At 35.3% G+C, this 15,786-nt stretch overlaps 1 protein-coding gene across 4 annotated transcripts in view; it reads right to left on the minus strand.

The window, feature by feature from the left end:
* Positions 1 to 15,786, minus strand: part of Dock4 (dedicator of cytokinesis 4) — a 457,617-nt gene that overhangs the window by 64,507 nt on the left and 377,324 nt on the right. For all 4 annotated transcript variants that reach the window (XM_058576081.1, XM_058576082.1, XM_058576080.1 and 1 more), the window contains exons 28-30: positions 10,108 to 10,183; positions 8,073 to 8,173; positions 7,600 to 7,658 (exon numbers count right to left, since the gene is read on the minus strand). In XM_058576081.1, the coding sequence (XP_058432064.1) occupies positions 7,600 to 7,658; positions 8,073 to 8,173; positions 10,108 to 10,183 (236 nt within the window). The remainder of the gene's footprint in view (positions 1 to 7,599; positions 7,659 to 8,072; positions 8,174 to 10,107; positions 10,184 to 15,786) is intronic.

The following is a 15,786-nucleotide window of genomic DNA, read 5'->3' on the forward strand; positions in this document are numbered from 1 at the left end:
TCAGGAATCTCAGACACCTGCCTTGACTCAGGGAAGGATATCCTCACCCCTGTTCCACATCCTGAGTGTCCTATGGGCCAAGACCTCATGATCTGTACTAGCAACATGCCTGTCCTCTTATTTGGCTGTTACAGACATAGCATCCTGGGGCATCTGTTACATCCCCCATTATTGGGATTGGGTACTCCACAGAGATTTCAGGGAGTTGCTTCTCTATCACAATTGGGAAGTTTATTGATTTTACCTTGGGTTTAGTTTCAGAGCGAATTAAAGACAAGAGGCTTTGGACAGCTCACAGGCCTCTGCCCATCTGAAAGTCCCTTTACTTTTATACCACCGAAGTCACACAGTCCCTTCCTCATTCGAGGTTTCATCAAAAGTAATTTCATTGTACCTCACCCTCTCTAAATTATTTATCCATACCAGTTATATGTGAGGAGAAACCTGGCTGGTTATTCCTTGTGTGTTCCTACTTTGAATTTTGACTTAGGCAATCTCTTGTCTTTCTCAAAAGACTGCTTTATTTTCCTCATCAAAGCAAGAACACCTCAAAATCAACTTCCTTATCAGTCTAACTTTGTATACTTTCCTCCAAAAAAAGAAAAAAAGTTGAATCCTTTCAAGATCAACCTACTCAATGAAATAGCAATTCATCATTCTCCCTATTTATACCTCGTTCTTCAAACATACATTTCAAGCCGGCAACTAGCAGCTAGCATTTGCAAATTCTTTCCTCAGTTATTTTGTCGTGGCAGAAAGCAGAAGCACCCTTAACTCAATCACTCTCATTGCCATTTGCAAAAGCTTAAACTCACTGTGTATTCAAGATGTCCTATTAAGTGGAAAAGAAAAAAGAAAAAAAAGAGGAAAGGATATTCTTGTCAGGGCAAAGGCTGGTAAATCCTGAAATTATAGGTCTTACCTCTGTCCCACTATTGTGCCCCAGGAAATGGCTGCAGGGTCTTGAAGTCTAGCCACAAAGAGCCATCACACTGAAGGAACCAAGTGCACCAGGACAAAGGCCACTGTTATGGTGTGGATGTGAGGTATCCCCCCAAAGCTCACATGTAAAACAATACAGAAGCATTCAGAGGTGAAATGATTGGGTTACGAGAGCCTTCACCCAATCAGTGAATTATTCCCCTGATAGGAATTAACCAAGTATAATTGAAGGTGGGTAGGATGTGGTTGGATGAGGTGGGTCATTGGGAGCGTGCCTTTGTGGTATACATTTGGTGAGCTGAGCTTAGCCTCTTTGCTTCCTGATCTTTGCTTCCCTCCTTCACATTCATCTGCCATGATATTCTGCCTCATCTTGAGCCCCGAGGAATGGAGCCAGTATAGACTGAGACCTCTGAAACCATGAGCCCCCAAATAATCTTTTCTTCCCCTAAAATTGTTCTGGTTACTCATTTACTCACAACAGTGACAAATCTGACTAAAACAGACATCTTAGCATTTGACCAGTTATCCAGAAGACCTCTCTGCTGCTTTACCATTGGATAAGACACTAAAGCTCTGCATAGCTTTTGGGTGTGTGTGGAAGGAGAATGAAAAAGAGAAGAAATACAAAATAAATTGAAATTCCTGCCAGTCCAGTTAGTTCTCCCAGGCCTGAGTGGGCAGAATGAGATTCAAAGCTACTACGTTAGTTTTAAATCTTTCTCAAGTATGGTGTTCTTTGCCCTCTCTAATGAAGATCATAATTAGTATGCCATGAACTTTATTTACCACTGTTTGCTTGAGTATTTTTTAATCTCTTCTTTAAAAAAAATTCTCATGTTTATGGACATTTTACAACCCAATTTTCTTCTTTTCAAAAATATCAATGTTGGGGCTCAGTGGCAGAGCACTTGCCTAGCATATATGAGGCACTGGGTTCAATCCCAAGTACCACATAAAAAATAAACACACAAATAAAATACCATGCTGTCCATCTACAACTACAAAAAATAATTAAAAACAAATAACAATGTACACTAAATGACAGAGAATAGAAAGACAAATCCCCATAAACCCATCAATTGGCTTCAATATCAAGATTTTTGTTAGTTTTATTTCATTTAACATCCCACATAATTTTTTTTCCTAGAGCATTTTAAAGCAAGTCTGAGAGATCATTCTACTTGTGTAATATCAATAAATATTGTTAACTGGACATTTTAAGATTGCAGAATCACAGTGTCTCTATCATGCCTAACAAAACAAACAACATTTGTTAATTTAAAACCCAGTCTATGTTAAAATTTGCCTGATCTTCATAAAAGACATCATCTATAATGGTTTTATTTCAAACACAGTCCAAACAAGGCCCATACAATACATTCTGTAGTCTTATATGAGAATAAGGTCATGTAACAGTCATACCTACATTTAAATTATTGTGCAGAAATGCACAAGAATAGTCTTATTTGCTGAAAACACACTTTGGGAACACAGAATCTGTGCAAACCTGAACAGGCACCACAACCATTGAAAATTTAATTCCTCCTGAAACAGCAAAGCAAAAATTTGAGCTTTGTATAGCAATAGCAAACTAAATTTCCTTTAAATGATTTCTTTTTAAACTATAGATTTTAGTCTATTTTCCCATCTCAAGTTGTCAGCCACATGGTCTTGTTTTGAAGTATTTAGGGCACCTGCTTCTTGGGCTGTTGGAGTTTTATATTTATGCACACAGAACAGCCTGCTAGGGAAGTATTGATTTTTCTACAGCAGTTACAAGATGCTGTGTTTGCAAATGTGGAACAAAGATCTCACTTTATATTTAGTAGGAATGTGAGTTCATTTAAAAATAGAGAAAAAAACTTAACCTTGCAGTAAGATGAGGGCCAAAGGTGGGACACAGTAGTGAAATCTAACCTCTCTGCAGACTATTCATACCAGTACAAGTACCAACAGATAAAATTTTTGGGGAAAAATATGTATTTTCCCCTTCTCTTGACAGAGTATTTATAATCCTTCAAGTTAGAAAAATGAAAATGCTGAGAAATAGCATAGTCAAGAAAAGGTGTTCACTTATCACTAGTTGGTCTTTATTCTTTAAAAATAAGTTATTTTACCCAAACCACAATGTGATATCACCTCATACCCATGAGGATGTTGACTATGAACAACAACAACCTTAGAAAGCAGCCAAGTGTTGGTGAGGATGGAACCCTTATGCTCTGTTGGTGGGAATGTAAAATGCTGCAGCAGTTATGGAAAATGATATGGTAGATGGTTGAGTTAAAAATAGAATGATGATCACATGGTCCAGCAATTCTACTTCTGGGCATATGCCTCAAAGAATTGAAAGCAGGGTCTCAAGGAGATACTTGTAGACCCATGTTCATAGCAGCCTTATTCACTATGGCCAAAAGGTTGAAGCAATCATGTATCCAGAGATGGATGAATGAATAAAGAGAATGCAGCACATTCATACAATAGAATAGTACTCAACCTTAAAAGGGAAGGAAATTCGGACACACGTTACAACATGAAAGAACCTTGAGGGATTCTGCTAAGTGAAACAAAAGTCACAAAAAAGACAAATACTGTATTATTCCACTTAAAGTACTAAGAATAATCAAATTCAGAGCTAGAAAGTAAAATGGGCTGGGGAGGAAGGGGACCCAAGAGTCATTGTTTAATGTGTATAGAGTTTCAGTTTAGCCAAGCGAAAAGAGTTCTATAAATGGGTGGTGGTTGGAGGTGATTGTGTTATAATGGGAATGTCCTTAATACCATGGAATGAACTAGGAAATGGTTAAGATGGCAAATTTTATGTGTAATTTACTACAATTAAAAATACTTAAAAAATTATTTCAATCATGTGATAGGATAATGTTGTTGTGTCCAGTGCTCCAGATGCAATGGAGACAAGGAGCATAATTCAAAATTTCAATGAAGAGCAAAAGCCTTTCTGTCTCCAAGAACCGCTGCTGTCTCCTAAGGGAAAAAAATTCCTGCCTTGTTTACCTGTGGGGTACCACTGGTTGTCTGTACACAAGAAACTTTCTGGTTTTCTTCCTATGTCCCCATCCAGGCCTCATATTCTTGGGCTGAAGTATAAAATAACAGAACCTTTCGATTCACCCCCATGAAGTTGAATGGGCACTTTGACCCTGATTGCTCAAAAGCTCCAAGACTGAGATTAAAGAGGAAGAGAAGGTGCAGCTTGTGTCTCCTGCTTTTGTTGGCTTAATAAATAATTAAAGGATCCAAATGTTCAGGAAGAAATTTAAACTTTCTGTTTGTAAATAGTCATAAAAAACCACTTAATACTACAGATAACTTGTTATACAAGTTTAGAACTACAAAATATTTCAAGCACACCCAACTGAGTTTGTCTACTAGTTTGGTGGCTACGGTTAAAAATAACAACTGGAAATCTTAAGTAGTTCTAGGTCTCACAGGTTGAAAAGTTGCTCACAGGTTATTTTCTAGGGGATATAATGACCAGATTTGAACATCCTTCAGCTTTCTATTTATGTCTGCCAGTACTGGGGATTGATTCAAGTGGCACTTTATCACTGAGTCACATCCCCAGTCCTTTTTATTTTTTATTTTGAGAAAGGGTCTCACTAACTTTTCCAGGTTCATCTTGAATTTGCTATCTCCTGCCTCAGTTTCCTGAGTTGCTGGGAATATAGGTGTGTGCCACCACATCTGCTCCACTTTATATTTAAGAGCACTTTAGGAAAAAGCCAAGTCATTGCCAGCATATGTAAGAATTCAACACATCTAAGCTAAACACCAAAGACAAAAATCTGATTTAAAAATATTGCTCACTAAAATTGTATTTCCAAATTAGACCAACCAGCAAAAGCCTTTCAGGTGGTAAAAAGTGTATTTCGTCAGACCAGGCATTTCCTGCGCTCAACTTATTTTCTAAAAGTAAATGTTCTTTGTATCTATTAAAAAGTACTGAGGTTGTTAATTTATTAACTCATACAAATTTACTAGCTTTTGTTTTTGTTCTTTTTAATATTCATTTTTTAGTTGTAGTTGGACACAATACCTTTATTTCACTTATTTATTTTTATGTGGTGCTGAGGATCAAACCCAGGGTCTTGCACGTGGGAGGCGAGCGCTCTACTGCTGAGCCAAAACCCTAGCTTTACTAAAAGACAGTAACTTTATCAGGATTTCTTCTGGTTCCACATATATCCGACAAAAGTTTAAAATGCAAGATTTTAAAACTAAGCTTTTAACGGTTGTAGACCCCATTTTCCTGTTTCCCCAAATAACTTGCACATAGTCAATATTTTATGAGTTACTGGTCTGTAAAATTAAAATATGAAAATGTATAAACTCTTATTTAGCATTCAAATATTAAATATGACATTCTTATAGGCATATAAATTATATCTCATATATTTTTGTTATAACTAACATACCATAACTAATTTATTTTGATATTCCTAAGCAATATAAGCCAATTTGAAGCTTATAAAATTGTCTAAATAGTTCACTGAATATTTAATTTTTCTTATCATTTTGCAAAAATGTATGCTGGAGAAGGGGTTTTAATATTTTTGAACACATTCAAATTCTGTTATATACTAGCAACTTTAAAATTCACCTCATGTTTTGGAAGTTTCAGAAAAGTTAGGACACAACTTGGGAAATAAAACTGAAACCAAGGAATGAAAAGAAAATATATACTCACCCTACTCTTGAACTATATCATGCTGGGGACTCAAAGGTGTATATAATGAGCCTTCTCTAAGAGAGTTCTAGACTGTGAGAGAGCTAGTCTTTAGAGCTCTAACAACAGAGAAGGGGGATAATTCTGTATAAAGCAGGGCGGTTCTAGTCAAGTGTTTAAGAGTTACTTGGAAAACTTGCTAAAACTAAGATTTCTGGGTAGTCTCCCAAAGATTCTATCTCAGTAGGTCTGGGGTGGAACCAAACAATTTGCATTTCTTACGAGCCTCCAGGTGAGACTGATGCTGCTGGTCCACTTTTGAGGTGCAATGTTCTAAAGATACTGCATGATGAGCTCTATGTGCTTAAGAGACTTTTTACCATCTCTAGAAATCTAAGAAAAACAGAGAAGTAATTTAACATAAAAACCAGAGGCAGAAATATTTTTGTTTTGGAACAAAGACAAAATAGAGAAAAAAAATTTGTATGCCTGCTTAATTTTGCAGACGAAGGGACATAAGCCTCAGTGCATAGCTATCCTGGCCCAGACAAAGATTTATGTGGAAATCATCACACATAGTAATGCTCAGATTTATCCAGAAGAGAAAGCCTGCCATGTTTCCTAATATTCTAGTAACCAAACCAAATATGTCCTATATTTATCTTATAATTGGCTTGGAAAAGAGCTAAATAATCATAACTCTCTTTGAACACCTCAGTGCAAAATACTTTGGAAAATAGCTTGCTAAATTAATGCTAACTGTAATATGGATCTATAAGGTCCCTGATCTGCTTCTGAAAAAACAATGACACAATCAAACATGAAGACTAAGAGGAGCATTCTACAAGTAACACAAACATGTAATGCTAATTTTGAACTGAATCTAAAGACAGATCATGATTTATTCTGGCTGGCCTTTCATAGTTGGAGGTTATTTTGAAGATGATAACTTCCTTTTTTATATTACTTATCTATTCATTCATTCATTTATTTTACTGAAATCACCACCAAGCACTGAACACAGGGCTCAATTATATATAATGAGGCACCCTCAAACTGCTATGTGTATTTGAGGGACAAACATATTCTAGTCAAAAATCACTCTGTAATAATTCAAGCAAAATGATAATGGTTCTATTTTCACTTACAGAAAGCAAACTCTGCCATTTCCAAATTGTTATTGGATGAGCCCAAGAAAGAAGGTATGCTCAGATCATTACATATTCAACTTAAATAGATCAATCATTTTAATAAGTCACAAGGAGGAATTAAAATGCAATAATTGTTAATGAATACTATAAACTTACATAGTTAACATACCAAATTAAATGTTACAAATCTGTAGAATGATGCCAATGACTTTTAAATCAATTTGTTTCCAAAATATTATTCTTTTTTGTGCAACCATATCTGTGCCATCAATTTGCTGGAATAATATGCTCTATCAGCTGTGGCAGATTTAACAAAATTGGATATAACAGTCTCTTAGCAACCACAGATGCTTTTAAAGTCCTTTGGCTATACTCTTTATGACACAGGTCAATGGTCTGAAGGTTTTTAGAGTGATGATGTTTAAGTCAATGTTTCATGAAATTTAATCTAAATTTATGATGATTCATAGCCTCAATTTAGACTGCTAGACATTTTGAGTAGTTATAGTCTCCAATTACCCTCTAGCTCATTGCTAGAAATAATGGGTGTAATGCTGGAGTAATGCTAGATTCTAAAATTTACCATTAATTAATAATGAAACACATAAAGGAAAGGTGATTTTTCAGACACCAATTTAAAGAATTAGTTGTAACTTTACTCACTGTCAAAATGCCAATGACTTCCTATAGATATTCTTATTGATTTTGACATTTGGTTTCAAATGCTGTCATTGGTAAATTTCCTTCTTCGTTTGTATGCTTGAAAGTACAATGATAAGCTGTGCAATGGTAGAGGCTTCTCTTTTCATCACTTACCTAGGTTCTGCCACATGCTGAAAATCTCACAACCCATTGTCACCCGCATGTCACCGTACCTGAAATAGCAAAAAGCAATCCTGACACAGAACCTCCAGAACAAAGAAGTATTTGTGTTTCTGTAGAATACAACCTATCATTCTCAATTAAAAGGCACAATGTTTTTAATTAAACATGTCTAATGTACATGTCTTTATGTCTCTAAATCAATTCTTTACACAAATATTTCAGGAAAACGAATCAGTTTCATATTTTTTTGCTGCTATAATAATTTTGAATCCTGAAAGACTTGGGATAAAAATGTATAAATAAGTTCAAAATATTGAAATTTCCCTAAGAAATTGCTTATTGCCCTTTTGGTTACTGCTATCCCACTTGTGATTTCTAGTTATGGATCTTTTGGTTCGTGAGCCATTTGGAACAAGCACCTTCTAGAAGTTAACATTCCCACCTAAACACATAGTGGTACTTACTTTTCTAACACCTTTTTCTTTTTGGAAGGTGTGAACATCTCCAACTGCAGACACAACTGGTTTATAAAAATGACTGCAAGGTAAAAGTAGGAATCCCAGATCTAAAATAAGAGCAAATATTTAAATACTATTGTTACAAAAATATTTGTAGGTGAAGTGACACAATATCTTGGATTTACTTCAGAAGTGGCAAATGGTTGGGGGTAGAGTTGAAATAAGATTCAACTTGATAACAGTTAAGGGTGGAAATGAATACATGGAGGCTTATGATACTATTCTCTATTCTTTATAAATCTATGCTTTAAATTTTCTATAAAAAGAAGTAAACACATAAATAATCTCTACTTAGATATTGCTTCAAAGCTATATCCCAAGTTCCATAAGCTCTTGGGTAGATGCTAAATGGAAGATGTTTTATTTCTCTTATTTCTGTATCTCCTGTGAGGCAGAGATATAAGATGGGTTACTTTATTCCTATATGAATTCAGTCTTGGAACTTCTTTTAATGTAGAACTTTAAAAAATGCATATGCTTCTTTGGATATGCTAATTGCTTTCAATTCAGACAATACTTAAAAATTCCCTGCCCAGACAAATCTTTTGAGTCTATATTTTCTTATACCAAATACAGAATAAGAAATAGATCCGAGTATAATTTCCTGAAATAAACATTAAAAAATGTGTAGAACTTCTAATGAAAAAAAACTATGTCTTAATTGATGCCATGTAAAATTATAGACAACGAGCTATAAGAAATATGGGAAAGACTATCTCTAATATGTAAAGAGTTCTGAGAAATAAAAAAGATTATGATAAAGCCCCAAGCTGAGCACAATAATACACATCGGCAATTCCAGATACTTTGGGAGTCTGAGGTGGGAGGATCATAAATATGATCCCAGCTTGGGAAATACAATGAAACCCCATCTCCAAACAAACAAACCCAGGGAAAACAATAAACAAAAGTCAAGAACAGAAAATTCACAAAATATGAACTTCAATAAATAACTAGTAACTAGTGAATACCTAATAACTAGTAAGAAATTGCAAATTAAAGCAAAAAAGATGGTCCCCTTATCTAACTATTGGAAAAAGCTGCCTCTTCTAGTGTTGGACAGACTTAGGAAAATAGATAATCAAATACAACTGGTTCAACCTTTAACTCAACAATTCCACTAATAAGTATTTATCCAAAGAAACAATTAAGAACATATGCCAAATTTGGAATGCATCCAAAAAGGGGAGTTGTAAGAATGAAATAGAAGATAAAAATATCAAAAACTAGAACTCTGATTATGAAATTCTGACATACTATTATGAGAAATGATTTAAAGAAATATGCAATTATTCAAATCCCATTGGTTTTTATTGTATTTGTGCTTTTTTGATAGTTTTTAATTATTCATTAAAGGAAATTTTATTAAATGCTTATTTATGAAAAATGCTATTCAAAAAGAATAAGACACAGAGATGCTTAAACAGTACCACACCGAGAAGAGAATCCACCATCGATAATTCCTATCTTTGTTTGCCATTTGAAAAAAATAGGAATCAAGAATTTTTAGGCACCTAGGTCTATCACTTCATATTATATTATACAGAAAGTTCTGCTTGAAAAAAAGTTTTTAGAAATATTTCTTATTTTTTCATTGATTAATTCTAAAACATGGTAAGCTAGAGGAGTAAGGAAATCAAGCATTTACTTCGTAATTTTTTCTTCATATAAACTACTTTAAAAAAATTCTTGAAAACATTATATTCTAAGTCTTCTTTGTTATGCAACTAAATCATACAGAAAAGAGCAAGAATTATTATGTATACCAACAATAAAGATCTGTCTTCTTTTAAGTACTATTGATCTCCATCAAGCTGATAAGCATTATTATAGCTCTGCTTGTGTGCAAATAAAATGAAAGTGTTCTAATACTATTCACAGTTAAAATTAATATAGGACAAGGAAATATATTAGTTAATCTACTAAAATGCAATACAAATCTTTTAGCCCAAGTGAGACAGTCATCTAAATGGATACTTACCTTATAATCAAAGTTTTCATTTAAGAAGTTCTTGCGAAGTGCATCTGAGAGGTATAGAACTGTTGTAATAATCACACTAGTGAGAAAAAGAATACATTATAAGTTGAAAACTTCATTTTAGTAAAAATCATTTAGTACATAAGAATAAAAAGTAACTAAGATAAAAGAAAAGCTCCTTCAGTAAACATGTGGGTCAGTGTCAGATAATTCACAAAAGAGACATCAGGTAGAAGAAAAAAAAATCTATTACTGAAGTTAGTTTCCTTGTAAAGCAATACACAAGAAGATTCAGGAATTCCAAACAGAAACACATTAATATTACAATGTCTTATAATATTTTTGTTAATTTTTGAACAAAGCAAAATGACTTAATGGAAACCTAACATTCCTTTTGATTATCATGAAAGAAATGGAACCTAAAAATGAAATGATAAAATATATGATGAATTTATTAGATGACTTTTTTTTTTTTTTTTTTTTGCTGTGCCCCATTTAAAGTGTTAGAGGTTATACAAGAACTATAGAAGGCAGATTCACTCTCAGGACAATAAGACTTCCAACAATTATAAAATTGTCTGTAATCCAGGACTAAACTGTGTAAAGCTGATAATATTAGAGCTACTCAGAGAAAGGAATATTTCTAGTACAGGAGAAATTGAAGAAAGCCTAACCTAGGGGTCATATACAGCCATATGTATCTTGCTGGGGAGATTAATAAAGGATTTGGTGAATTGTCTTGCCTATTTCTAAAGTTCCATAATTTGTTCAAAATCTGCACATTTTTATAGCCAAAAAAGTATTTATTCAAAATTGAATTGTGTTTTCAACAGGTTAATTAAATGTTAGATACAGCATTATACTGAAATAATATAAATTAAGGAAAAACACAGAAATGGTGAATATTTAAAACTTCTCTGGCTTCTTCTGAGATGCACACACAACACAGTATTATGATGTGATAAGGCCCAAATTCTCATTATAGCATTTAGAATCAAAGGAGATGGCTACAAGACCCTAGGTAGAATGAAACAAAATGGCACCCCACCAAGTTTACACCTTGGTACTCATATAGATTAGAAGAATATTTACTAATAATATTTATAGTCTTTGAAGGACATGAGTGTTCATTATTATCTGCTAGAAAATTTATTATTTGATCTTTTTCTTTTTGTACCTGGGATTGAACCAAAGGGCATTTAACCACTAAGTCACATCCCCAGCCCCTTTTTATATTTTATTTAGAGACAGGGTCTCGATAAGTTGCTTAAGCCCTTGCTAAGTTGCTGAGGCTGGCTTTGAACCTACAATCTTCCTACCTCAGCCTCCTGAGCTTCTGGGATTGCAGGTATGCCACCAAGCCCAGCTCACTATTAGATCTTTCTTGTGGGGTATGGAAACATTATAATAAAGCTAAGGGGGTTGGATGGTTGAATGTGGAAGTTCAATTTAAAGAAAGGGAAAGAGGAGGAAATCACCATTTCTCAGGCATATGCTCAACCATGAACAGACACTGTCTTACCTAGATGTCATTTATACCTCTGAATGAATCTTGGTATAAGAGTTAATAAAGAAAAATCTATGAGACTAAGAAACCATTTCTGTGGTTTCTTCAGCCCCTAAAGTGGCAGCTATCACCAGTAAATTTCATATATTAAAGAGACAAATTGCCTGCAAATTTGTGAAATCTGTGAAAGTGACAATTTTCCATAGAGACACTGGCAAAACCAATAATGAAACTGAAGAAATCACGAGGTTCCCAAAGTATTTTACTCTATGAAACTAAATTTTAATAACCAGAAAACAACAATGCTATCAGGTAAGGAATTGACTTTTTGCCTATCATGTGGCAGAAGTGTGGATTCTAAGTTTAAAGAAGAAAATTTGGGGGTACTCGGGGTATAGCTTAGTGATAAAGCATGTACTTAAGATACACAAGGCCCTGGGTTCCATGATTCGCACGAAAGAAAGAAACAGAGAAAGAGAGACTGAAATTTTGTATCCTTAACATGGCTGTAAGTAGAAACTTTCTGCTTTGAAGTTCAGCAGAGAAATACATACAGTTCTACTACAAGAGTCTGACATAGCAAATTGTTTTCTGCTCCAAAAATTCAATCTTGGATTATTGTTCAGAAATAATATCCTCGAGTATTAGTGAAACATGACATATCTGGGATTTAGCCAATTAGGCCTAATGTCCTGGAAATAAGTTTACAAACTCAATCTTTCAACCAAGAGATCTTATTCCACGCAAGTGTTACCAAATTGTTATGTATATACTGGGTCCCAAACAAACAAACAATGTCCATGGCTTCCTGAACTGCAGCACTTACTGGTAAGCAACATGGAAACTCTTTGGTATTGCTATGGAACAGTGTGTCTCAATCTGGACTGTGAATTGAAATCACCTGAGCTTCAAAATACAGATGTCTGGGCTGGGGTTGTGGCTCAGTGGTGGAGTGCTTGCCTCACATGTGTGAGGCACTGGGGTCAATCCTCAGCACCAAATAAAATAAATAAAGGTATTGCCTTTATCTACAACTGAAAAAAAAATACAGATGTCTGGATAATACCTTTAGCCAGAGATTCTAAAATGATTTGTCTGGGGTACAAAGGTTTGCCAGATAATTCCTTTGTGAATCCAGAAATGACAACCACTGTTTTAGACTAGAGCAGCATTTCTCAAATTTTAGTGGGTGTCTGATGAACTAGTTAAGATGCAGATTATGAGTCAGCCATCCTGGAGTGGGACTTGTGATTCTGTGTCTCTAACAAGCTCCAGGTAATGCTGATGCTGTTGGTCCCCAACTCAGCCTTTGAAGAACAAGGCTCTAGAGAGGCCTGAATCAGAAAAATATTCCAACAAATTCTGCTTCAGCATTCTCCTGACTTCTGGAATTTTAGCAGATTCTTATGGCTCTTTAATGCAGCACAAAGTCCTTATTTCTAGACTCTTATTGGGGCATTTTTATCATTGAGCACAAAGGGGCTTAGGCTTATAAGATTTTCATGAGTTTTGGAAAATATTGAGACCTGAAAAATGTTATGGAACCAAATTGTGAAATAAAAACTAAAAAAAGGGGGGGGGGTTAATTACATGTCCATAGAATATATTGATGAGTTTCATTACTTTAATATTTATGCAATTTTTACTATGTTAAAAATTACAGTTCACCTTTTAATATTTCGTAAGAATCCTCAAATTTGCATAAGTGCTAAGAAATCATGGCCAATCAAAATTAAGTGATTGCTTCATAGGCCAAAATTTAAGAGACAAATGTAAAAAGTGATTTTAATATTTTTCTTCAGCAAAAATATCTACTGTGGCATGTAGTTTAATAGGCATCCAAAAGTAAGACTTCTCAGGGCTAGAAAGATCTTTAAATGACTCTACTTCAAAAGATTCTCATTTATGCCTATATTTTGAGCCCATGTTCCAGAGGTAGCTTCCAGAGCTTTCCATGGTAACTCAGTATGGAAATACAGCTTCCTAGCAGCCAGGTCTCAAAGCCAGTTGCAAGTATTCATACAGCTTTCCTCCTTCATTGTGCTGAGTAACTGTGGAGTCAGGTGAGGGAAGTTTTTTTAATTGACTTTTTCTAATAAATCTAGAACCATGTGGCTCCTCTGGTTTTATTTTTTTTTACTCATGACTCAGTTTCTGAATATGGGATTATTTCAAATCTTGGTGGTCCAACTCAATAGCCAAGAATAGTTTGCAATCTGCTCCCACAAATGGTCAAATGACTGATTTCTGCCACAGAAACACAGGCACAAGAATCACTTCTGAGAACCACAATTTGTGGATGCAGAATGATAAAATCTATACAGGAAAGAGGGATTGATACACAGGAAATAAGTTACTGCTTCAAGATATTCCAGTTGTCATCTCATTCTGTGACTTAGGAATTATCTTCAATCACCCACTCCCACTTTCCCTATAGAAAACTAATCTCCTATAATTTATCCTTTTGAAAGCTATTGCATCCTGGTAATCTGCTCAAGCCTAAGCCCATTGCCAAAAATCATATATGGACCTAGAGAAACACCTTATGGATGAAGTGCGAATTAACAATGTTGATGTTTACACAGTAAAAACCTAAGAAAACCTAAATCTAGAGTATGGCTTCATTACAATCTGGCATCTTAATTGAGGGCAGCGAAAAATCTTGGACAGTCACCAAGGGAATTCATGGGAGACAGCAGTTCTCAAACTGTGGCATGCATGAGAATCACCCAAGTTGCAAAGAAACTTCAGGGTCTCACACCACCTCTGAGCAGTGGGTTTACAATGGAGCCTGGCCAGGTGATTCTGATGCATGTGGTCATCCTTTCCCATTTAGAGGACTGGTATACAGACAGAAGACAGAGAAGGATCAGAATGTAGAGAACAAAGACATCTGGGGAATTTGGCTTTGTTTCCCACTGTATCGCCATGGGCCTAGGCTAATAATTGTTGGTTGAATGACTGAAGCCTCCTCACTACATTTGAATCTATGGTTTATTATAATTATTTACCAGATTAGGTGATTTTAAAATGTGCACCCTCTCAAATGTTTAATATATCAGGTATTTTAAAGGACACACTGAAATTAGGCAAAGCTGATGAGAGGAGGGCACAGCCTCAGGCAAAGCTGGGAAGGAGGAAACTAGTGACTTTGTTTCCAATCCATGAAGCCAATCCATGAAGCATGCAGTGTGGAAGAGGCAAAGAGAATTAGGAAAGACTGTAGTGATCTGCAAACTCCACTAGGATGCACTGGTAGAAAATCAGTCATGTGGCAACAGTCTTTATTTGGACATACTAGGCCTAAGCCTTAAGAAAGCCTTTCCTTCATGTATCCATTCTCTCTACTTCACTGGGGGATGCCATGTGCATGGAATTCTTGCCAAAGTGTTTGTAATAACTGTTTATGTTAGATATAATTCTCACTGAATTACATAGTTTTGATAAAAATCAATATCTTATTCTTCCCTCTCTCACTTATAAGGTTTATTACACTTAAAGAATAACTATCCTTAGGAAAAACAAAAATGAAGCAACATCCAGTGTCAGTGGACGGCCAATGAATTATCTATTCCACCCTTCAACTTTTCAGGGTCCCTATCACATCCTTTGCCTTCCATCCTATAACTATGGACAAACTACCAATGCTCCTTGTTGAGCACAGCTTTCCTTGTGTGTACCAGGTGAGTTTTCTTTGTGTGCTACTCTAAGTGGGGAAAGCTTCCTTCATTGAGAAAGTCTTACTGAAGGAAGCAATGTCAGCTGAACTTGACTGCGTGCTTGCACAGTGGATTTATTTTTAGGAGTGAGAACACTGTGGACAGGGACACACAGCCATACTACTGTACTCCCCTCATTAACCCAAAGGTGTTTCTGTATTAACTGGGCCATTCCCATTAGTAAATCTAAATGCTACAATATCCCCTATTTTAAAAAAGAATTCTGGCCCTCATGTATCCTTCCAAATATAGCTTCATTTATTCCTTTTTATAGCAAAGTTCTTCTAAAGAGCTGCCTATAATTACTGCGATCAGCTTCTCAACTCTTGAATTCACTCTAATCAGGCTTTCATCTCCACCAGGCCACTGAAATAGCACTCGTCAAGGTCACCAGTATTTATTTACATTGCCAAATCCCAAGGTTAGCTGTTGGTCCACATCACCCCCAACCTCCCA

The sequence above is a fragment of the Marmota monax genome, unplaced genomic scaffold (genome assembly GCF_021218885.2).
Source record: "Marmota monax isolate L192 unplaced genomic scaffold, Marmota_monax_Labrador192_F-V1.1 WCK01_AAM20220418_F8-fsc00139, whole genome shotgun sequence".
Classification (NCBI taxonomy): domain Eukaryota; kingdom Metazoa; phylum Chordata; class Mammalia; order Rodentia; family Sciuridae; genus Marmota; species Marmota monax.